This window comes from Monodon monoceros, unplaced genomic scaffold (assembly GCF_005190385.1).
Source record: "Monodon monoceros isolate NGI ecotype Baffin Bay Population unplaced genomic scaffold, NGI_Narwhal_1 Super_Scaffold_13, whole genome shotgun sequence".
In the NCBI taxonomy this organism is placed as follows: Eukaryota; Metazoa; Chordata; class Mammalia; order Artiodactyla; family Monodontidae; genus Monodon; species Monodon monoceros.
Genome location: NW_021703769.1, coordinates 65,088,990 through 65,112,463, shown reverse-complemented (window position 1 = coordinate 65,112,463; position 23,474 = coordinate 65,088,990). Strand labels below are relative to the sequence as shown.

The following is a 23,474-nucleotide window of genomic DNA, read 5'->3' as shown; positions in this document are numbered from 1 at the left end:
TCCGGAGCAGACCTGCGTTACCCACCTCTGAGTCTGAGGTCTCAACCTCAGTTCCCGGGGGAGGGAGGCCCCTCCTCCCCGCCCTGGTCCTCCACCCCCTCTACTCACCCGGTGGTTGTCCAGAGGGTCGTGGTCTCGGGGTGCCAAGTTATCGAGGTCGCTGAACACAGGCCAATCTGAGCAGGGAGAAAATGGAGGAAGGCACCAGCTCCATCGCTGGAACAGTTCGCAAGACCCACCTACAGCCTACAGCCGCCACCAAGCCTTTTTTATTTTAAATTTATAAAGTACAAAAATGGGTGAAGAATGTATGTTGTCAGCACCTGGGGGGACACAATTCTTCCTCGAGAACTTACCCAGAGTCTCTACTCGCCAGCTGTGGGGTCCTGAGCGAGCAGCTTAACAGGTGTGCCTCCTTGGGGTTGTCATAATGTAAATACAATTGTGTCATGTATTGATAAGCACCATGTGCTTGACCTATGGTCAAACCTCAGTGAGGTGCAGTTGTGAAGGAAGGAAAGCCATTTGTATATTTGGGGCCCAATGAGTAGCTACAACTGGGAGAAGCCTTAGATGGCTTAAAAACCAACCATCCCAGTCTTTATCTCCTGTCCTAAGCTGCCACTAGCCAAATCTGGCTTGTCTCCTATTCTCATATGGTTAAGAATGCTTTTTACATTTTTAAATGGTTGAAAAAAGTCAAAAGGAGAATAATATTTTGTGATATGTGAAAATTATATGAAATTTAAAATTCAGGGTCCGTAGAGTTTTACTGGAACACAGCCGCGTCTATTTGTTTTAAGTATCGTCAGTGGCTGTGTTTCTGCCGCAGGTGCAGAGACCACACGGCCTACAAAGTCTAAAATATTTATTACTCTCTGGCCTGTTAAGAAAAGGTTTGTCAACTCTTGCTTCAGACTATTCCCCAGGCCTTTCAGTGGTGATTTACAGGCTTCTTTAATATCTGACATTAAAATCCTCCTCTCCTGCTTCCCTGGGGCCTCCTCCAGCTGAATAAATGGCCCCATCATCCTGTCAGTTCTTCAGATCAAAACCGTGGAGTCAGCCTTGCCTCCCCTCTTTCCTGCAGACCCCGCGTCCATATCACGAGCAAACTCTGTCACTTCAACTTCGGAAATAATGATGCCCATTTTTCTCCTTTGACCTGTTCATATGATGTTAATTGGTTTCTGAACACTGAACAACTTTCAGGTTCCTGCAAAAACCCTATTTGGCTGTGACAGACTATTCTTTTAAGGTACTAGTCTTTTTTTCTCCCCCCGATCAGGGATTGAACCCACGCCCCCTACAGTGGAAGTGAGGAGGCCTAACCACTGGATCGCCGGGGAATTCTCTAATATACTAGTTTTTATTTGTTAATACTTTATTTAGAATTTTTGCCTTGTATATCTATTTATTTATTTATTTTTAAATTTTAAATTTATTTTTGGCTGCATTGGGTCCTCGTTGCTGTGCGCGGGCTCGCGGGTTCTAGAGCGCAGGCTCAGTAGTTGTGGCTCGCGGGCTCTAGAGTGCAGGCTCAGTAGTTGTGGTGCACGGGCTTGGCTGCTCCACAGCATGTGGGATCTTCCCAGGCCAGGGCTCGAACCCGTGTCCCCTGCATTGGCAGGCAGACTCCCAACCACGACAACCCCAGGGAAGCCCTGCCTTGTATATTTATACCTGAGGTTGGGATATGGTTTTCTTTTTTGGTGTTTTGTCAAATTTTGGTATAAAAGTTTTCGCTAATTTCATAAACCACTCTGAAAAATGTTACCTTGTTTTCTACAACAAAGACTTTTTACAGCATGTGGATGACTGCATCTTAAAAGTTTATTAAAAAGAACTCACCCGTAAAACCATCTGGGCCCTCAATCTTTTTGGTTGGCATGTCTGATTTTCTAACATAAGTGAAAGCCAGTTTAGCCCTGTTTTACCTGTGCTCGTCCCCTCCAATCACAATGCCCAGGGGCCAAACCATCACTCACGAAGGTGGTCCAGTTTCTGGCTGTGCGGCGTGGCAGAAGATGGCGAGGAAGGGAGAGAGTCAAAGGTTATGTCACTCATGTTCTCATCTCCAGAGTTCTCTGAGAGGCGAAGGAGCAGGGGGGGCCGGCTCCCCGAGAGGGTCCTCACCCGGGGGCTCCCGCACTTTTCCTCTGTCCCCCTCAAGATGGTCTGCGCTGATTGCTGGAGAATTAACAGGGACACGCACGTCACACAGGCACCCTCTGGGAAAGTGGGGCTCTTCCTGTTGCCTATTGTTCCCTCAAAACCTGAGGCCCTTTCAGCCACAGCACCCACCTGTGCCTATTAAGGGACTGGCAGAAAACCTAAAACGAATCAGTGGGGGCTTAACCCAAAGGCCTCTAAGAAGGGGCATCCGGAACAGGAGCTCAGAGGGCCAGCATTCCCAGAAGCGCTGCCCACGCTTTGCAGCCCTGAGCTGGGGGATACATTCCAGAATCCCAAGCTGCTCTTTGATAATATTGTCTTATATCTGGTCCATGCAGTGGGCGTGGTGATGGGGGCACATCCTGGACACGGCGAGGTACTCAGTGAGCCAGGTCCAAGTCTAGTCCAGCCGTTTGCCAACACATCACACGAGCCACATCCCACACACCCCACTTACTATCTGTGCATACCTGGCCCCTCACTCTGGGCAAAAACGGGCCTGTATCAAGCAGACCCCAGTTCCCCTATTAGTGGGGATATGCAGGAGGGCTGCGTGCATTGGTTCAAGAGGGACGAGGGACACAGACAGGACTAAGAGTCTTCCGGCCCCAGTACTCCTGAATTAAGCATTGCAAGGCCTGAGCCACCAGCACACAGAAAACACAGTTTGCGGGTCCTGGCAGCAGACGGGCCCTGCCAGTCCGAGCAGGTGCACGCTGGGTACCCACCAGTAGCTTGATGTTCTGAGTCACCGCGTCCCTCTCTCTTGGGGAGAGGTCGAAAGGAGCGAGGCCCATGCTCTTGCAAATCCGGTTGCAGGCATGAGAGTGGAAGAAGAGAGCCATCCCGCGGACACCTGCGGACACAACAGAGCAGGGGTTCTGGAGCACTGCTCTGCTTTGGGGTGGGGGCAGGACGGTACTGAGCGCCCTAAATGCGGCAGGGGCAGGTGTAAAACATGCTAAACTGGCAGGAGCCAGAGGCCCCAGGCTCCCACCTCCACAATCTTGGGGCGCCCCATATATCACCTCGGCCTGCTTTCTTGGGTGAACAAAGAGCCCGGAGATTTTGTGGGGAGTGTGGTCTCCGTGGACACGCTGGCTTTCCCTGCCTACCTAGGTTGCCATCTCCAAAGTCAGTGCCCCTCTCGGTGTGGATCTGTGGGTCGGTGTAGAGGTCACCCACACCCTGGACGTCCACCACAATCAGCTGGTGGCCGGAACGCTCAAAAGTGAAGTGGCTGAAGGCCTGTGGGGTGACATGAAAGAAAAGGTGACCACAAGAGACCAGGCTGTGGGCTGCACAAACACCGGAAGGCACTGCTCTGAGAGGTTTCAACACCCCACCTCTGCCCATGTCGGGGGCCTTTATCTGCAGGGAGGAGTTGTACAGAGGCAAAGACAAAGGAAGGAGCCCTGCCTAATTCGGAGGGACCCGAGGTCTGCTGAGACGGGGCACGGGCGTCTGCAGGGGCCTCACCTGCGGTGTCAGGCGCATGTTGTCATCGCGGACGAAGCCTGAGTTGGAGTTGTACTTGATGTACTTGCCCTCGATGTAGTGCTCTAGGTGGAAGAGAGGCTGGCCCAGCCTTTCCTTCAGCTCTATGATGCACATCTGCATGATGTCCACCTGGCGGGAAGGTGGGAGGGGGGTCAGAGGGAGGGCCCAGCGGAACCCTCCTCTGATAAGAGGCTGGAGCAGAAAGGCTGAAACTGCTGACTGTCCCCAGAATCCATTCCCCTTTTCCTTTGAGAATGAAAACCCCTGCTACGGCCTCAATGTATCTCCCCAAATTTCATAGGTTGAAATCTCAACCCTCAAAGGTGATGGTATTAGGAGGTGGGGCCTTTGGGAGGTGATACGGTCATGAGAGAGAAGCCCTCATGAATGGGATTAGTGCCCTTATAAAAGAGACCCCATAGGGCTTCCCTGGTGGCGCAGTGGTTGAGAGTCCGCCTGCCGATGCAGGGGACACGGGTTCGTGCCCCGGTCCGGGAAGATGCCACGTGCCGCGGAGTGGCTGGGCCCGTGAGCCATGGCCGCTGAGCCTGCGCGTCCGGAGCCTGTGCTCCGCAATGGGAGAGGCCACAACAGTGAGAGGCCCGCGTACCGCAAAAAAAAAAAAAAAAAAAAGAGAGAGAGAGAGACCCCATAGAGCTCCCTCACTCTGTCCACCATGTGAGGACACAGCAAGAAGATTCCAGCTATGAACGAGGAAGAGGGCCCTCACCAGAACGTGACCATGCTGGCACCTTGATCTTGGACTTAACAAATTTCTGTGGTTTTTGAGTTACCCATTCTATGGTGTTTTGTTACAGCAGCCCAAATGGACTATGACAACCCTCCACCCCTGAGCTTTAACAGGATGCACAGCCATTCGGTAGGGATGGCATCGCTTGGCTTCCCTTGGATGCTAAGTGTGGCCATGTGACTAAGCCTGGCCAATAGGAAGCAAGCAGCAGTGATGATGCAACTCCAGCCTGCCCTCTCCTTCTCTGGCCTTCCTGAGGCTGTAAGGTGGACATCTGCCAGTGAGCCAGATCTGACCATGTAGTCCAGGGCAACTCCCGGCAGGTGGCAGAGCAACAAGACAGAAGGAACGAGGCCTCTGGATGACTTGAGGAGGCAAAGCACCAGCCCACCCTGAGACCCCACCAAAGCGGGATTGTAAGATGAGACAAAAGGAAACCATTTCGAGTTAGCACACAACTGTGGGTCTGTCCGTTAAGCAACTCAACCTGTGCCTTATGCTAACACAGTGAATTTGCGCAAGTTATTTCACCAATCTGTACCTGAGTCTCCTCACCTGTGGAACAGGTAAGAGGATGAAATCTGTTGGCACACGGAAGAGGCAGTCAACGTTTGCCGATGCCATTATTATCAGCAGACACAATTCTAGAGTGATACATACCAAACCGTAAGAGTGGTACTTTCCCTGCAAAGGGGACTTACAGGGAACTCAGACATTCCTTGCTAAATTTTGCACCAAGTATATGTTTAACTTTGTACTCAGAAGAAAACATGTAAGTACTGAGTATGTTTGTAAAGCAGAGCAGGGAAAACCTGAAACTCTAACTCGTTATCTATTACACAAGATCATACCCACGGCAGCCTGTTCCCTTGACGCCATCCACAACAGGAGCCAGGCCTGGGTTTCCCAAGGAAATGACCACCCAGGAAACTGCTTGGCTGAGTCACCAGACAAGCAGACAACAACTGCAGAGGCCAAAGGGGCCCAGAGCTGAGAGCTGAGAACCACCCCAAATGTGGCCTCAGTTTTGAGAACCAGACAGGGGGGAAGGAGCGGCTGGTTCCCAGAGGGTTCCTGTTCCAAAAGCTGGCTCCATTTCTACCAGGAAGCCTGCTGCAGGGCCACCTGCTTGAGCAGAAGGCAACTGGGTGAGGGTCAGTGGCAAGGATACATCCTCAAGGGGACAGCCAGGTCCTCCTCAAACAACCACATTCCTCTCCGTTCATCAGTTCAACCACGTTATTATTCACTGAGCACCTAGGCACTCGGACAGAGTTGAACAAGACAGATAAAATCCCTGCCCTCGGGGGAGAGAAGCAACTGAAATATTAACTACATGAATAAGACCCTTTCAGACGGTGCCAACTGCTCTGAAAAAAAAGAAACCAAAACAAAGTGACATGACAGAGGGTGCAGCGGTGGGTTCCTTCATTTAGGATGGTCTAGCACAGCCTAGCTGAGGAGGTGACATGAGCTGAGACCTGAACCGTGAGCAGGATTGAGGAGATGCAGTGATGCAGCCTTGCAGGAACAGTCAGTGCAAAGGTCCTGAGGCAGAAACAAGCTTAGGGAGGAAGGAAAAAGTGGCCAGGCCTGAGTGTACTGAATTACTAAAGAGGACACAATCCCCGAGGGTGGGAGTGTGGCTTTTTGTATCCACACCAAGGACACTTAATCAAGGGCTCTGCAAACAGTAGGCACTCAATAAATTCTGCTGGCTACCTGGAAGTGTGGCTCTCCTAGGCACTCAGAAGATGGTACCTTATAGCTAGCAGGTGCACAAACAGTAGGAGAGCTGAGCTGTGAATTTAAGCAGGGCAGAGGCCCGGGGTGCTATTTCCTCAAATGCCTGCAGGCAACAGGAAGTTCTGCTTGGCTTCAGGTCACCAATACCCTGGGGGCTCAAGTGAAGAAGCCAAGAGCAGGGGCTTGGAAAGCCTGGATTTGAGCCCTGGCTCCATCCCTGCCCATTTGGGCAAGACACTTAACCCCTTTGTGCCCTAGGTTCCCCAGGGGCAGATAAGGAAGGAATCCATTCCCCACTCCCTCTCCTGCTTTTCCTTGGGAGCCACCAATCTCAGTCCACCTAGTCTGGGTGGAAGAACCCATATTGCTGGTGGGTACAAGGCTCAGGCCTGCCTAATCTGCATATTCCCACACCCTGGCCATCATGATTGGCTCAGTGATAGGCACCTGACCTCATCAAGCCAATGAAACCCATGGGACTTCCCTGACAGTCCAGTGGTTAAGACTCCGTGCTTCCAACAAAGGGAACGCGGGTTTGAACCCTGGTTGGGGAACTAAGACCCCACATGCCGTGCGGTATGGCCAAAAAAAGAAAAAGAAAAAAAAAAAAAGAAACCCAGTTTTGAGACTCATTGAAACTTGCGGGAAAACATGTCATTCCATCAAGGTTGCCGAGAAACGGAAAGGGAGCCTGCAGCTACTGGGACTAACGTCACTACAAGTTGAAAAGCCGCCGGAGAGTGATGCCAACACAGAACACTGAGACTAGAGCTGGAGGAAGATTCCCAACAACTTCAATTTGGTCCTGGATCTAGCTACACCTGTAGCCAGCACTATTTCTCAGTTATAGGAGGCAATAAATTCCCTTTTTGGATTAAGCCCGTTTGAGTGGGTTTCTGTTATTTGCAAGCAAAAATCCTGACTAATAGATCCCATCTGTAAATGGAATAAAAACATTCCAATCTCAAACAACCTCAGACCTCTGTTTTCAGAAATAAATAACTCTTAGCATGTAGAGTACTTGACATATCAGGCTCAATACATGATGGTTGCTATTAGCTGCTGCTAAGATGGTGAAAAAGGAAGCCTGTGACAGGCACCTCCATCGTCCTCATCTCCAGATACGTCCTGGTGTTGGAGAGCGGCAGATAGGGGTGCCACACACCTGCTTAGGGGGCTTGTGCCGATTATACTCCTCTCCCCAGAGCTTGGCTTCCATCTGTAGACGCACATCCTCAAAGTACACGTCCCTGTCCGCGGACTCGATGTAGCGCTTTGCCACGTAGTTGGAGGCCCCCTTCCACTGCTGAGCGTGCAGGAAGTTGGAAAGCTTCTTCCTGAGGGGAGAGGCATCAGGGGGTCCGCCTGGGTGTTCTGGATCCCAGCCCTAGTCCCCAGGACGGGAAGACCCTGCCTGACCCGGCTGGCTAGAGCCAGGAACAAAATGCAAGAGGTGGGAGGGGCTTCCTCACCCCACAGCATCCTTCAAAGGGCTGCGAAGGGGGCTTAAGGGACATACTTCCTGTTCTCCTCCAGCCCATCCCCACAGCCGGTCCCAACGTGTGGTCCAACGGAGACCAGATGGAGAGGAGCTTGGGCCACAAGAAGAGAAGCCACTGTCTCCATTTCTTGACTGGAAATGTCACAGTGCCCCTGCTCTCAGGGGCCTGAGGGAGTCTGGGCAGGGCCCCGAGAGGCAGGCTGAGTCACTTACGTCCTGAAGCACTCCCTCATTGCTCCCCGGCCGAAGGGCTGAAAGACATCACACAGCGGGTTATCAGTCCCCACACCCCACCCAGAGGCTACCCTGAGCCAGGAGGAGATTTTCCCCTTGGACGTCACCCACCAAATCAATGCCCTGGACCTCATCTCAACCCTAAAATCCCTGGGCCCTCCTTCCTTTACTGCAGCACCAAGGCCTCATAGAACTTCCAGCCTGGAGGCTGCAGGACTGGTGAGACCACCCTATTCCCCACCCTAGCTGAGCAGAAGACTCCTCAGGGGGTGAAGATATTATGCGGGTGACGGGGTGGGGGTAGAGACAGTACATGTCAAAGGATGTTTTTTGTAGCCCTGTCTGTAACAGAAAAAAAGCAAAACCACCCAAATGTCCACCGACAGTATAATGGATCGATCAATCAGGTCTATTTGCTTGACAAAATATTATACAGCAATGAGAATGAACAAATGACAGTTCTAGAAAAAACATGTACAAAACCTCATGGACAAAATGTTGAGCTATACATATACGGTATGGTTCCATTTATACGGAGTACAAAAAGAGGCAAAACCAATCTCGGGTGATAGAATTCAGGGTAGTGCTTACCCTTGGGGGTAAAGGAGGAGTAAGTGGGGCTGAGAGGGGCTTCTGGGGGTGCCGGTGATATTCTGTGTCTTGATCTGGGTGCTAGTTATACACATGTTCACTTGGTGAAACTCATCAAGCTACACACTTTTCTGAGCGTGTGATACACTACAAAATGTTTCACAGATCGATCCTGCCCCTTACTATGCAGGAAGTTCTCTACTTTCTAGTTGATTCCTTTTTCTTGCAACCCACTGAGTTCACCTCGTTAGATGAAAAGTAATAGGTGGTGACCTGCAAGTTTTGAAAACGGATATACACATTCACAGTTCACTGATTTTCAATAAGAGTGTCAAGAAGAATCTTTTGATATATATGATTAATACATGAAATGCCCAGAATAGGTAAATATACAGAGACAGAAGATAAATTAGTGGTTGCCCATGGCTGGGGCAGATAAGGGAATTGGAGACTGACTGCCAACGGGTAGGTACGGGGTTTCTTCTAGAGATGGTGAAAATGTTCTGGGACTGATCGTGGTGATGGTTGCATAACTCTGAGTATACTAAAGACCACTGAACTGTACACTTTAAATGGGTATGGGGTATGGTGTGTGAATTATATCTCAATAAAGCTGTTGTAAAAAATAAAATAAATACACAGTACTATAAAGAATCCCCCAAAGTTAAAAAAGTAAAATAAAGTGGGTGTGGAGGAGAGGAAGCAATCCCTGATCACACTGGGCTCGAGACGCTGCTCACCTGAGACGCCATCTTGATCAGAACTTCATCCTCCAGCCACTCCCCGGTGACAGCGTTGTACCTGCAGAGACCAGAACCCACCCCAGGGTGCAGCGTCCATTACCTGATCCTGTCACTCACTAGCTGAAGGCAGAAGACTTTTCTGGGCTGCCCAATGCCCTCGGGATCAAATCTGCTCTCGACCCACAGGCCCAGCTGACCTCCTGGGTTGGGTCTGTGGACACTCCCCCTCCCTCCCAGGTCCCCGCCACACTGGCCTCCTTCCCCTTCGTCAAAGACAGCTATTCCCTCTCCACCATGTCCCCCAGCGCTTAGCTGTGCAGTGGGCGGGCTTGCTCCCTACCTATCTGGCTCCCCCACCGGACTGTAACTCCACAAAGGCAGGCCAGTGAACAGGACCTGGTACAGGGGAGGCTTAATAAACGCATGTTGGATGAACAGTTGAATAAGTAAATATCCTTGTTATAACTGGCCTAGATAATGAATGGTGTGTCCCAGGATGGGAGGAGGCAGCATCCTCGGTCTTGGCGGTGTGAGGCCCAGCCCAGGTCCCGGTGCAGGCAGCGCTGGGGGGAGGGTCCTGCCTCTGAGTCCAACCAGGAAAGGGGCTGCTGGATACACACCCAAGGCAGAGAGGGATGGAGAGGATTCCAGAACATTTTCATCTCTCTTTTCCCAGGGATCCTCTTTCCCAGAGCAAATCTGCCCCTAGGCCTGGCTGGGCCTTAACAGGTTTGCCTGGTAGGAAGCTCCTTGGCTCAGTAAATCCCTAAAATCTTAAACCTCCCCCAGGGCTGAGGTGTTCTTAGCTCTAGCAGATGCCTCCCTGGCCCTCCCTCAGGGGCGACAGACTCCAGAACCTCCCAGCTCGTGGGAACAGCCTTTTCAGAGCCTGAAAAACAAGCAGAGGCCTGGCGGTTAACCCACCCCAGGCCCAGGGTGGGGAGGAAGGCTTGTCAGAGCCACACACCTGCTGGCACCAGCCCATGGCAGTACTGTGCTCAATAATAAATAACAGCAATCATTGTTATTACTACTATGTAGAGGCCAAGGTAAAGGAAGTAGTCTTCCCTCACTTCCAAACAGACTGAAAGCTGAGAGGCGCCCAGAAGTTGGGGGAGGGCAGAGACATGCAACACTGGAAGGGTCTTAACTGTCCTTCACAATCACTAACCTTACAGAGGACAGAGCTGCTCTAAGTTCACTGAGCATACACTGTGTGCTGAGCCTCCATCAACCGTCACTCAGCCCTGTGAGATCCGTACAAATACTGTGCCCACTTTCCAGATGGGGAAACCAAGGTTCAGAGAGGTGAAAAAACCTTCCTGAGAGCCAAGATTCAAACCCAGGTCGGTTTCAAACAGAACCTTGCTCTTAACCAGCCTGGGTACAACCCACGTGAACAGGAAATCTGTCCCAGTAAAGGGCTGGCTTGCAGCAGAGCTCTTTAAGAACCAGCAATAGAGGTGGAAGCCTCCAATTTAGAAATCTCTGGACATTCTGGCCATCAGTGCCTGACCTCCCTCTGCTGGCAGCCAGGGCAGGTGAAAGCAGCTACTATGGTTAAGAAATAAACACAACTCGGCACAGCCCCTGGTCCCCAGCCCCCAAGGAGCTCAGGGACACACAGAACCAGCCCAGCACGTGAGTCCTGCTTTTCCAAGGGCCTCCCTGGTAGCCTGGTGTCCTCAGCCTGGAGGCCAGATGTCACCGACCAGCCACCACGCTGCGTTTATAGGCAGGAAGGAACAGAGCCTGCAACCTGGCCTTCTGGGGCCCCGACGATGCCGACCTCAGCTGCCGGCACAGACCCCAGAGCCCACTAGGAGGTCAGCCTCCGAAATGGGCAAAGGTGCACGCTAGGTTCTAACCCATCTCCTCACAAGGTGGGAGCAGGAACACATTGCAGAAAGGTGGAGAGGGCTCCACTGTTTCTGCCTGCCTAGGAACTGCTCCCCTTTCTTCTGGTAACAGCACCCCAATTTTCCTTTGGAAAACCACCATCCTCCATTTTCAGAACATACGGACTGGGTGAAGCTGATCCCCCAGCACCTTCTTGCTTGTGGTATGTGATCTAGACCTGGCCAGTGAGAGCAAAGCTCCTGGCACAATGACTGGTTCAGTAACCGGCCTATAACCAAGGCCAGGCCAATGAGATTCAAATGTGGGACTTTTGTTTTTAAAAAAATCGAGAAAGAGAGATCCTTTCCCACTGAGTGAGATGAAATGTGGGGCTCCTAGGAGCCATGTGTGCCACTGATGTAAGACAGTCTATCTGGGGTCAGAGCCAAAAGCATCCTTGGAGCATCTGGGACTAGCCATACATGAAGCCCACGTAGATGAGTCAACCATTCCTTTCTATGCTTAAGTCACTGAGAATTGGGTTTCTGTCACTTGCATTTGAAAAAGAGTCCTGACTAATTCACAGACACTGATCTGAGTCAGAAAGTTATCTTATTAACTACCTGGGTGACCCTGTTCAAACCTCTCTCTCCACTGGGGCAACGGAGGGAACTCACAGGGTTCACCTGGATGAGTCAGAGCTGGAGGGATCTACAGAGGTCACAGGACACAGGACAGGCCCCAGGGCAGATCCATGAGTCTTCTAAAATTATGAGTCAAATTAGACATGTGCGTGCAACTTTCTGAGATGGCTTCATCAGATTCTCAAAGGAGTGCCGAAGGCTTGACGCAACTACTCCAGACTTTATTTAATGAGTAAATACATATAGAGTGCGTAAACAGTACCTCGCAGATGGAAAATTCATAAATAAGGACCCTATCATCATCACCATAGCCCTCCTTATTATTATGTTGGCGGTAGCATTTTGTTGTTTTTATTTTTCTTCCTGAAACCCCCTGAAAACACTCTTCCTTCCTTCTGCCTTTTCAAATAGGAAATCTAGACCCTCCCAGCTCTGTTTTGTGAATCTTCCTGGGGCCAAGGCACTGAAAGGCTGGTCTGCTTTCTTTCCCTTTGATAGCAATTGTGGGGTCATGTGTTGAGATGATGGAGCCACAGGACAAAAGTAGCCTGGATCCCTGAGATGCCCTGAAGAGTTACTCAACTCTCACCCAATTTCGTATGAGCAAGAAATGCACCTTTGTTGCATAAAGTCCTTGGGGTATTTGTACTTGCAGCATAGCTCAGCCTAGCCTGTAGAATACACACTTTACAGGATTAAATACACACTGTAAGGATTAAATGAGATCATGCACAATGCCTTAAGCATGCGTAAATACTCAAATACTGGCTGATATTATTATCATTATACTCCCTTTTCCTTGATCTCCAAGGGTGCTTAAGCCTCACTGATTTTAAGCAGAAGGAGGACCCAAACCCCAAGGACTCCTTGTGGACTGGGGTCATATAGTGTCTGTAGACAAGGTACTGACCTGTGACGTGTGGCGCATTCCGTGGCAATGTCCTCCAGGTGGAACTCGGCCCAGGGGTCAGGCATGTGCTTGGCCTTCTCGATTGCATGCTTCCAAGCTTCCTGCAGAAGCAAAGGGGAGTGTTAGGTCCAGACCAGGGGCTTCTGGGACAGTGCAGGGCAGCTCCTCTCACCCTGTGATTTCCCAGTGTCTCCGACCTCTGGGGAGGCAGACAGCATCAGTCAGAGAGAATCACTCCCATCTATTATCCTTGTAGGAACATAGTTCCCAAAAGACCTCACATGGGCACAGCTCACATGGGCCCAGTTTTCCCACCGCCAGAAGTGACCTGTCTTAACTACAAAACCGAAGAAGAAACACAATATGTATAGAAAACACATACTGCTTCACTTGTTATCAAAAAGTTGAGAATGAAAATAAGATGATATTCCCCCATCCCGCCTTGTTCAGACTGGCAAACATTTTAACAGCTGGTAATGACGAGTCTGACCAGGATGTGGGGAAACAGGTGTTCTCACGTACTGTCAGTGGGTATAAGCCTCTTCTAAAGGCAATCTGGCAATGTACTAAAATGGAAAAACTGTATTCCTTTATTTTGACCCAGCAAATCTACATCTAGGAATGTATCCTCTAGAAATACAAACATAAGTGTGCAAACATACGTGTACAAGAGGTATCACTGTGATTGTGCAAAACTGAATTCATCCCAAACGTCTGTGGGGAGTGGTTAATACACTTTGATTCTATTCATTTAAAATGCTAAACCGCCTTATGGTGGGAATTCTGGACTCTATCAGGCCCAATGTCACCTTTTCATAAATACTGTATAAATCATAAATACACCCCATTTTACTGCCCTAAGTGAAATTCATAGACAATTTAACCTTCTTAAACTCAAGAGTATATCAAACTATGCAAAAGATATGTTGCCTTTACATTAACAAAGTGCTAAGTTCTCAGTTAATTATGAACAGATTCCCATGAGATGTTCCAAGGTCCTGGGGGTGCCGGACAATTCCTTGTGCAGATCTGCTCTGCCCGTTGCAGGTTCAGCATCCCTGCCTTCCACCCATTTGGTGCCTCAGTGCCTTCCATTGTTGTGCTGCCCGAAAACATGTCCCCAAACGTTCAAACCCTGTTAAGAACAGGGCTTCAAGGGTACTAACTGGGAAAGATGACCAAGGCACGTTATGGAGAGAACATGCTGATTCTCAACAGCATCATAGTACAACCCCAGTTTTTTGTTTTAAGAAGCTCATTTGGGACTTCCCTGGTGGTCCAGTGGCTAAGACTCCACGCTCCCAATGCAGGAGGCCCAGGTTCGATCCCTGGTCAGGGAACTAGATCCCACATGCCACAACTAAGAGTTCACATGCCACAACAAAGATCCCGAGTGCCGCAACGAAGATCCGCACAGCCAAATAAATAAATATTAAAAAAAAAAAGCAGCTCATTTTACTGTTTTTATAATCCCAAGGTGGACTCCTTTCTTGTCCCCTCCAAACAAACACTCCGACTCTCACACTGGGTAGCAATACCCTCTCCATCTTTTCCTGTAGAGCTTGAACCTTTGCCCGACAGCCTCTACAGAGGAATCAGTGAGACCAAACCTCCCTTCCAGGCCACAGGCCTGAGCCACAGGGAGGGTCTGGATCGTGGGCTGGCCACTGTCTGGGCCTGGCAGATTCCAGACCTCCCCACCCCACAATGGCATCCCTCACCCTCCTGGACCAGCTCTTAGGAGCTGTTCCACGGACTTGGGTCCAAACAGGACAGCTCCCAGCGCATGCCCCCGGCCTAGGCTCCATCACTGGGAGCCTGCTCAGAGGAGATGAGGCACACACACACATGCACGCACACGGCCCAGGGCTCCCTTACTGGCGCTTTCTAATCTCCGCAAAGTCTAAAAATGAAGCCTGTAATTTTTTGCTTCCTATTTGGAGGTAATTCATGCTTAATGAAAACACTTGGAAAATACAGAAGACAAAGAAAATTCAAATCTGCCACGTGCCGTCCACCAGAGCAACTATCATCAATGCTTTGGACTAGTTATTTTCCAGATCCCTTACGTGCATTTTTAAATAAAATTGGAATCACACTGCAAATATAACTTACAGCCTTTCAGGAGAGTGGGTCAATGGGACTTGGTTCTTTATTTAGTGATCTTGATTTTTTTCCCTGATTCCAAATGTTTGATCTGCTTATTACAAAAAAGTACAAGTACTACAGAATTCTGAATTAGAAAGCAGCAGTCCTTTCTAACCTCTACTCCTCTGAAAACCTCAGCTGACAGTTGATTTAGATATTCTGCAGGTTTCCTCCTATGCATTTGTTAACACACACATGAATTTAAGAGCACTGGGACGGTATTGTGTTCTGCATCTTACGTTTCTCCACTTAACACAGGATCCTGGACCCAGCCTTTCCATGTCATACGTACAGACAGGCTGGATCGACCTCGTTTCCCTTCCACGGTTGCAGGATACACAATTGTATAAATGTACCTTAAGCTGTTTCTCAGACCTCAGGTGATGGTTATTTAGATTCTCTCTAATAATCCCTCGTATAAACAGTGCTCAAGGGACCATCCTCGTAGCTAATCTCTGTGCACCTGTGCAAGAGCTCAGTAGGACATACTTCTTGGAAGTATAATCACTGGATCACAAAGTTTAGAAATTTGGAGTTCTCCTCCGAAAAGATTCTCCTAGGTTACGCTCCAAGAAGCAAAGAACAAATCACTCAAATTTTTTGACACAAACATCACATCATGAATTTACAAGTTAGCTGTAACAGCTGTGTAACAATCCACTGCATGGGTTTATCATTACTGACTTAACTGTTCACCTGTGGTTCTCCACAGTGAGACTCTGAGCTTGTCACTGCCTTTTCCCTGTTACACATAACCCTGCAGCAGACATGTTTACGACTAAAGCAGTTGTTGGATTTCTGTACTTTAAAAAGGTGCCACAGTCCCCTCTTGTATTCCAGCTGCTGCGAATGGCAGGGATGGCCTTCTGACCCCCACCTGTCAAGGAGCCCGCTGAGTTCTGAGTAGTCAGCAGGCCGCCCTTCTGAGCATGTCTGTACAAGCGCCCTGTTCTCTGCCTGAGACACACGACTTTCTCCATGTACCTCTCTCAACCGGTGACTAAGACGTGCCCTAAGCAACCAAAGACAGGGCCCCCCATTCAATGAGGATTATCGACAGAAATTACCTGCTGGCTGGATGCTATGGCAGCAACCAAAAAAACCAGTCAAGGAAAAAAGTATTTCAGAATCAGAGGGCATGTTATTTCACAGGCTCAGAATTACCTTTTTTTTTAACAAACCCAGAAAAAAAATCAAGCCACACCTTACTGGCAACAGGTGGGTTTAATGCAACTGACTTTTTTTTTAAGCACAATATAAAAAGTCCTGTACTGGGCTTCCCTGGTGGCGCAGTGGTTGAGAGTCCGCCTGCCGATGCAGGGGACACGGGTTTGTGCCCCGGTCCGGGAAGATCCCACATGCCGCGGAGCGGCTGGGCCCGTGAACCATGGCCACTGAGTCTGCGCGTCCGGAGCCTGTGCTCCGCAACGGGAGAGGCCACAACAGTGAGAGGCCCGCGTACCGCAAAAAAAAAAAAAGAAAAAAAAAAAAAAAAAGTCCTGTACTAAGATTCAGTTCCCTCAGCTCTGGTTCCGGCCCACTGCTGACGAACTTGGGGAACCTCTATTTCCTCATTTACAGAAGACAATGAAGAATATTTTGACTACTGGTGGTCAACTTCTTTCCTGTCCCCACCCGTGGGGTAGACATGCTCCCACTAGAAACAGTGGCTCACTGAGCACCCAGTGCTCATTACAGTTGAACAGCCTCAGCTAAACTTAAATCACTGGTACTGTTTTATCCATCAGGTTAGGAAAAACAGGTGGTTACGGAGGACCGGGAAGTGAGTGCTCTCAGACACTGTGAGGAGAGTGGAAGCAGGTACTGCCACCTTTGAGGGCCATCTGGTTATGCCAGATGGTCGGCCAGTGGTTATGAACCTTCTTCACTGACTTCTGACCCAGCCATTCTGATCACCTATCCAGGTGTGCTCAGGTAAGCCAGCCCAAAGATGGTCGGTGCTCGTAACGCTATGTAACAGGCAAGCATTACAAACAACCTGCCAGTCCACAGGGGGATGATCAGGTACACTTGGCATACTTGCATGCAGCTGTTAAAAAGATGACGATGCTGATATGGGCAATCTCTAAGGCCTACTGTCTGGGGGTAAAAAGCAAGGTGCTGAATAAAGCAAACAGCATGACACCATTTACTGGTGGAGGAAACCCACAAATCAGTACTATAGATTTCTTAGACTCACAGACAGAGATCAGACCTGTGGTTGCCAAGGGGGATGGGGGGGGTAGATGGGTGGAACGGGAATTGGGGTTGGTAGATGCAAACTATTACATGTAGAATGGATAAACAACAAGGTCCTACTGTATAGCACAGGGAACTATATCCAATCTCCTGGGATAAACCATAATGGAAAAGAATATGAAAAGAATGTCTCTATGTGTGTAACTGAGTCACTTTCCTGTACAGTAGACATTGGCACAGCACTGTCAATCAACTCTACTTCAATAAATATATATATGAAAAAAATACCATAGATTTCTAAGGATATGTGTGTCTGTAGATATATGCATAAACGTACATTTATATATAAATACATCTTAAAAGGTCTGAAAATTTTACAGCACCGGGAATATAGCCAATATTTATAACGACTTAATTTTTAAAATAAATTTATTTATTTTATTTTTGGCTGCGTTGGGTCTTTGTTGCTGCGTGTGGACCTTCTCTAGTTGCAGAAAGCGGGGGCTACTCTTCGTTGCAGTGCGCGGGCTGCTCACTGCGGTGGCTTCTCCTGTTGCAGAGCACGGGCTCTAGGTGTGCGGGCTTCAGTAATTGTGGCTCGCGGGCTCTAGAGTGCAGGCTCAGTAGTTGTGGCACCTGGGCTTAGTTACTCCGCGGCATGTGGGATCTTCCCAGACCAGGGCTTTAGCCCGTGTCCCCTGCATTGCAGGAGGATTCCTAACCACTGCTCCACCAGAGAAGCCCCTATAATGATTTTAAATGGAATATAATCCTTGAAAATACTGAATCACTATGTTCTACACCTGAAACTAATATAATGTTGTAAATCAGCTATACTTCAATAAAAATTAAAGATAAAAATAAATTTAAAAGGTCTGAAAAGTGATTATTCGAAACTGACACAATGGTTATCTCTGGCAACAGAAGAAGATAAGAGGCTGATCAAGGTGACTTCATCTTCATCTACATTCATTTTTTTACTATGAGAATGTCTTCAGGCGTTGCATGTGTAAGTCAACGCTATTAAAGATCACTGGGTTAGATGACCTTAAGGCCCTGACAGCTCTAACAATCTCTAGCTTCAAAGAGCCTAAAACTCAGGTGAGTGGACTAATTATTCTTACATAAAACAGGGGTTTCACAAAGAGGAAAACATAATCCTGGGAAGAGAACAGAATGGCTTTGGTTCCTCAGAGCCTGAGAGTATAAAATAAAACTAACTAAAGAATTAATTAATAATAATAGTAAATTTCCTGAAATATGCCAGGAGTGAGACCAGATGTGTGGCTAATGTGTTTGCAATCTCTTTGGCACATATGATGTTATCAGCTACGGCTGCTGTTTTTATATCACTATTCTTATTACTACTCTCACAGCAATCAAAGCCTCTGGATCTTACATGAAGCATCCAGTAGCTCCTTGAAGCTTCCTTCTTTTTTAAAATTAATTTATTTTATTTATTTTTATTTTTGGCTGCGTTGGGTCTTCGTTGCTGTGCGCAGGCTTTCTCTGGTTGCAGTGAGCGGGGCCTACTCTTCATTGCGGTGCGCAGGCTTCTCATCACAGTGGCTTCTTATTGCGGAGCACGGGCTCTAGGCATGCAGGCTTCAGTAGTTGTGGCACACAGGCTCAGGAGCTGTGGCATGCGGGCTCTAGAGCGCAGGCTCAGTAGTTGCGGCACACGGGCTTAGTTGCTCCGCGGCACATGGGATCTTCCCGGGCTAGGGCTCGAACCTGTGCCCCCTGCATTGGCAGGCGGATTCTTAACCCCTGCGCCACCAAGGAAGCCTGAAGCTTCCTTCTTGAAACATCAACTGTTACATTCAGTAAGCAGATGTTATAAAATATGTTTTCCCCATCATCACTTCTGTAGAATTTAAGAACTACAGCCCTAAGTCAGCCCTACTTACCCCTCCTGACCGACAGTAAAGGGCTTAAACCACAGCCAAGGACAAGTAAAAGAAGTGGGAAGAAGTGGAGATGCACATCACGCTCTGGGATGGAAAGAGGCCGCACCACTGTGTGGCTGCCCCACTCTGGGCCACACGCATTTAGAGGTTTCGTGCAATTTCCATGGAACCCAGCACGGAATATAATAGCAAAAACCTGGAAACTTCCTAAGGATCCCACAAAAGGAAATACTTAAAGAAACTGTGGCATATCTATACAACGGGCTGCCATGGGGCCACTAAAAAAATGATGGACTAGATCCACATTTACTGATGTGGAAAGATATGCACCATTTCTTTTTTCTATTTTTTATTTATTTATTTATTTATTTTTTTGCGGTACGGGGGCCTCTCACTGCTGTGGCCTCTCCCACTGCGGAGCACAGGCTCCGGACGCGCAGGCTCAGCGGCCATGGCTCATGGGCCCAGCCGCTCTGCGGCAGGTGGGATCTTCCCGGACCGGGGCACAAACCCATGTCCCCTGCATCAGCAGGCGGACTCTCAACCACTGCGCCACCAGGGAAGCCCACCATTTCTTGATTGCTGAGGAAAAACTGGTTATTAGAAAACGTATATAGCAAAATCCTGTTATTGTAAGGAAAAGTCCCTGTTTATTTAGTCGCGTCTGTATTTATACGGAAATACACACCAAGACCTTAACAGCAATTGTATCTGCACTTTCAAAGTTGTCTTCTGCAAGGAGCATACATTACTTCTATAAGCAATAAAATAATTATAAAGGAAACAAAGTTAAAAATCCTCAAGAAATCCCTCTCTGTTGAAAACAGTAGCTGCAGGTCATCTTCCCTGACCAGTGGGATTCAGAGTCATGGCTAGAGAGGACAGGAAGAGAAGGATGGGAACAATAACCAGCAAAGCAATAACATTCCCTAGGATGACAAAGCGCCCTGTCTCCTGGAAGTCTTTCCTCAGACAGCATCCTGGCCGGCACCTCATGGTAACCTTGCCAAGGACGGACAAGCAGGTAGGATAGTTCCCAGTGTACTGACGAGGTACCCAAGGCTCAGAAAGTGAGGAGGTGATTTGCCTTCAGATCTACAGCAACCATGAAATGGAAGACCCAGGACTCAAGAACGTGGACCAAACACAGAGTTGCCATATGACCCAGCAATTCCACTCCCAAGTACCTACCTAAGAGAAAGGAAAACATGGTCACACAAAGACTTGTGTAGCATTATTCAAAACAGCCAAAATGGAGGAACAACCCAAATGTGCATCAACTGATGGATAAACGAAATTGGTACATCCATCATCAGTAAAAAGGAATGGGGCTTCCCTGGTGGCGCAGTGGTTGAGAGTCCGCCTGCCAACGCAGTGGACACGGGTTCGTGCCCCGGTCCGGGAAGATCCCACATGCCGCGGGGCTGCTGGGCCCGTGAGCCGTGGCCGCTGAGCCTGTGCTCCGCAACGGGAGAGGCCACAACAGTGAGAGGCCCGCGTACTGAAAAAAAATAAATAAATAAAAAATAAAAAGGAATGAAGTACCGGCACACACTTCAACATGGATGTGCCTTGAAAACACTGTGCTAAGTGAAAGAAGCCAGACACAAAAGGCCACATATTGTATAATTCTATTCACATGAACTGTCTGGAGGAAGCAAATCCACAGAGACTGAAAATAACGTTAGTGGGTGTTAGGGTCTGGGTGGGATGGGGATACTGGGGGGTGATGGCTAAGAGGTATGGGGCTTCTTTTAGGGTAATGAAAATGAGCTAAAGTTGGTTGTGGTGATGCGGATGCATCATTTTATGAATACACTAAAAGCTACTGAATTGTACATTTTAAATGGCTAAATTGTATGGTATGTAAATTATATTTCAATAAAGCTGCTAAAAAATTTACAAAATAAAATTAAAGAAGGGGAACCCCTGTTAATGAATATCCAGCATATTCCATAAAGGACCACGTGCTTCATGAAGATGAGTCCCTCCAGCCAGGCTTGACTCTCTTCAGTCTCTTCCTGTTTTCCAGACACCAGGTCACTGACGGCTTCCTGCCCAATGCCAGATGCAACATCTTTTTCCCTCATCCGCCCAGCAGGTCCTTATTTTGCTGGAGGTCCAAAGCTTTTTGGACCCAGGACACCTAAGCTTCTCTTTCCCATCCTGCATTCCCAGAGCACTGGGCAAAGTACCAAAATGGTCACCACCTCTGCGTACGCACAGAGTTTCCTGTGGTCAGTGGGCAGGGGCAGAAGCCCAAAGATGCGAGGCTGGGGTCTCCCCGGGCTCGGGTGGGCAGGGACGCCTTTTTTCCCAGTGAGTCATCAGACGCTCATCCACTTCATTCTGGGGTGATTGCTGTACTTTGACCAAGCTGTTAGAGCCACCCTGGGCGGGTTGAAAGTATCAGTTTAATCACCAAAGTCTACCAAGAAGGGCGTGGGAAGCAGGCATGCCTATGTGTCATGGGAGCACCAATGCCGGTGCAACCTCTTTGAAGGGCAATGGGCAATGCTCAGCCAAGTTTTAAACCCACAAACATTTTGCTCCAGCCATTCCACCTCTGGGGATTTACCTGGCAGGCGCACCCCCGAGTGGGCACCAGGACACACGCACATGTAAGAGACACACGTAAGAGATGCTTACGGAAGCGGTTTGTGGTAGCAAAAGACTGGAAACGACCTTCACACCCACCCATGAGGGACTGGCTAAATATATTACAGTGCTTCCAGATAATGCCATGATATTCGGCCATTAGAAAAACGAAACAAAATAAGCAAGACAACATACTACACTCATGAAGCATCAAGCAATTAAGATCTCAGAGCCTCAGTTTTACTATCTGTCAAAACACCAATCCTCATAGGACTGCTGTGCAGATTCAAGGAGTTGATATGAGTAAAACATGTAAAGCGGGCCTGCCTGATCCACAGTGCCGGTTATATAAGTTCTAGCTGATGTCAGTTCATATGTGCTTCATATGGGAAGACAGCACAGGAGTCAGAACAGGTTTGTGGTAAACTAACATTTCTGCGAAAAAGAGAAGGAAGAGAGTCACGTACGTACATATGCTTATACTCACAAGGAACATTTCTGGAAGGACATCCCCCAGAGAAACAGGGAGCAGAGGTGGGAGGATTACTTTTCACTGTTTACCATTTGTACAGGTTGAATTCTTTCTACCGTGTAGGTATATTATTTACATATTATAAAATACATGTATTTTAAAGTTTGTTTAGATATGTGTATAGATTTATTACAGCACGTTTGTAATAGGCAAAAAAGGAAACAACCCAAGTGTCCCTCAAGAGGAGGAACTGGCTAGGGATTTCCCTGGTGGTCCAGTGGTTAAGACTCCACGCTCCCAATGCAGGCGGCCCAGGTTCGATCCCTGGTCAGGGAACTAGATCCCACACGCCGCAACAAAGATCCCAGGTGCTGCAACTAAGACTCGGTACAGCCAAATAATTTTTTTTTTTTTTAAAAAGAGGGGGACTGGCTAGATAAACCCATGTACATCTTGTGATGGAATACAACTTAATTCACTTAAAAAACAGGTGATCTATACGTGCTAATTGGAATGATCCCCAAGATAGTCTCAGACCAGGAAAACAATTCTTTTAAATAAAATTTTCCACTTTATTAAAAACTTGAAAACATATGCTTATTCTAGAAAATGTAGACATGGCACAGAAGTAGAAAAAAAATGATCCTATCCTAAGACAATCTCTGCTGGCGTGTTGATGTACTTCCTTTTAGGGTTTTGTTTTGTGTGTGTGTGTGTGCACGTGTGTGTGTTTACAGAGCTAAATCATACTCTATATTTTGCTCTTTAAAATTAACTCCAGAACAGAAGCACTTTCCCACGTTACGATAAACTGTATAAACATCCTCTCGTTGGCTGCCTGACATTCTACCCAGGGCGTGGCCCCCTGAACGATTCTGCCACCATCCCCCTGGGAACTCAGGCAAAACGCCCTGGCCTTGACAGTGACAAACTCAACAGTTCACAATACACGTCTGGTACGTGCCAGGGTGGCGCCACCTTGAAGGAATGCCAGGTAGCCATTTTGGTTAAACAACTCAGTTGCCATGTCGACAGTAAATGAAAAAACACATTCAGTTTGTTGAGTGCCAGGGAGAGTGAGGTCTGGAAAACTGAGCTGCCATCTCCCTCTGAAGTCACCACTGGCAACAAGAACCCCATAGAGCCTCCCTTCGATCACCTAGGACGGTGGGCAGCCAAGAGCTACATCTCATCCTTAAACAGCCCTTCCTCTGAGTACAGGGGATGAAGTGCGATGGGACACAGCCCCTAGCCTTGAGGTCAGGGGCTGACTCATAAACAGAATGGCATTCAAGAATGACAGATGCACAGAAAGGTCTGCTACGAGCCCCAAGGAATGCCAAGGCGATAGCCAGGGCAGGGCGTCTGGGGAGGCTGAACAACCATTTTAACAGACCCAACTGAAAGAGGTTTCAGGAAGAGGCGTGAAAAGAGAAGCCTGGGGCTTCCCTGGTGGCGCAGTGGTTGAGAGTCCGCCTGCCAATGCAGGGGACACGGGTTTGTGCCCCGGTCC

General features: G+C 48.5%; 1 protein-coding gene across 4 annotated transcripts in view; it reads right to left on the bottom strand.

Moving 5' to 3' along the window:
• EEF2K (eukaryotic elongation factor 2 kinase) overlaps positions 1 to 23,474 on the bottom strand; it is a 59,396-nt gene that overhangs the window by 20,301 nt on the left and 15,621 nt on the right. For all 4 annotated transcript variants that reach the window (XR_003793082.1, XM_029220038.1, XM_029220039.1 and 1 more), the window contains exons 3-11: positions 12,635 to 12,735; positions 9,239 to 9,299; positions 7,887 to 7,924; positions 7,338 to 7,509; positions 3,655 to 3,804; positions 3,291 to 3,423; positions 2,904 to 3,031; positions 1,989 to 2,190; positions 109 to 176 (exon numbers count right to left, since the gene is read on the bottom strand). Coding sequence is in view for 3 of the 4 variants with exons in the window: in XM_029220038.1 (XP_029075871.1) it covers positions 109 to 176; positions 1,989 to 2,190; positions 2,904 to 3,031; positions 3,291 to 3,423; positions 3,655 to 3,804; positions 7,338 to 7,509; positions 7,887 to 7,924; positions 9,239 to 9,299; positions 12,635 to 12,735 (1,053 nt within the window). In the remaining variant the exon portion in view is untranslated. The remainder of the gene's footprint in view (positions 1 to 108; positions 177 to 1,988; positions 2,191 to 2,903; positions 3,032 to 3,290; positions 3,424 to 3,654; positions 3,805 to 7,337; positions 7,510 to 7,886; positions 7,925 to 9,238; positions 9,300 to 12,634; positions 12,736 to 23,474) is intronic.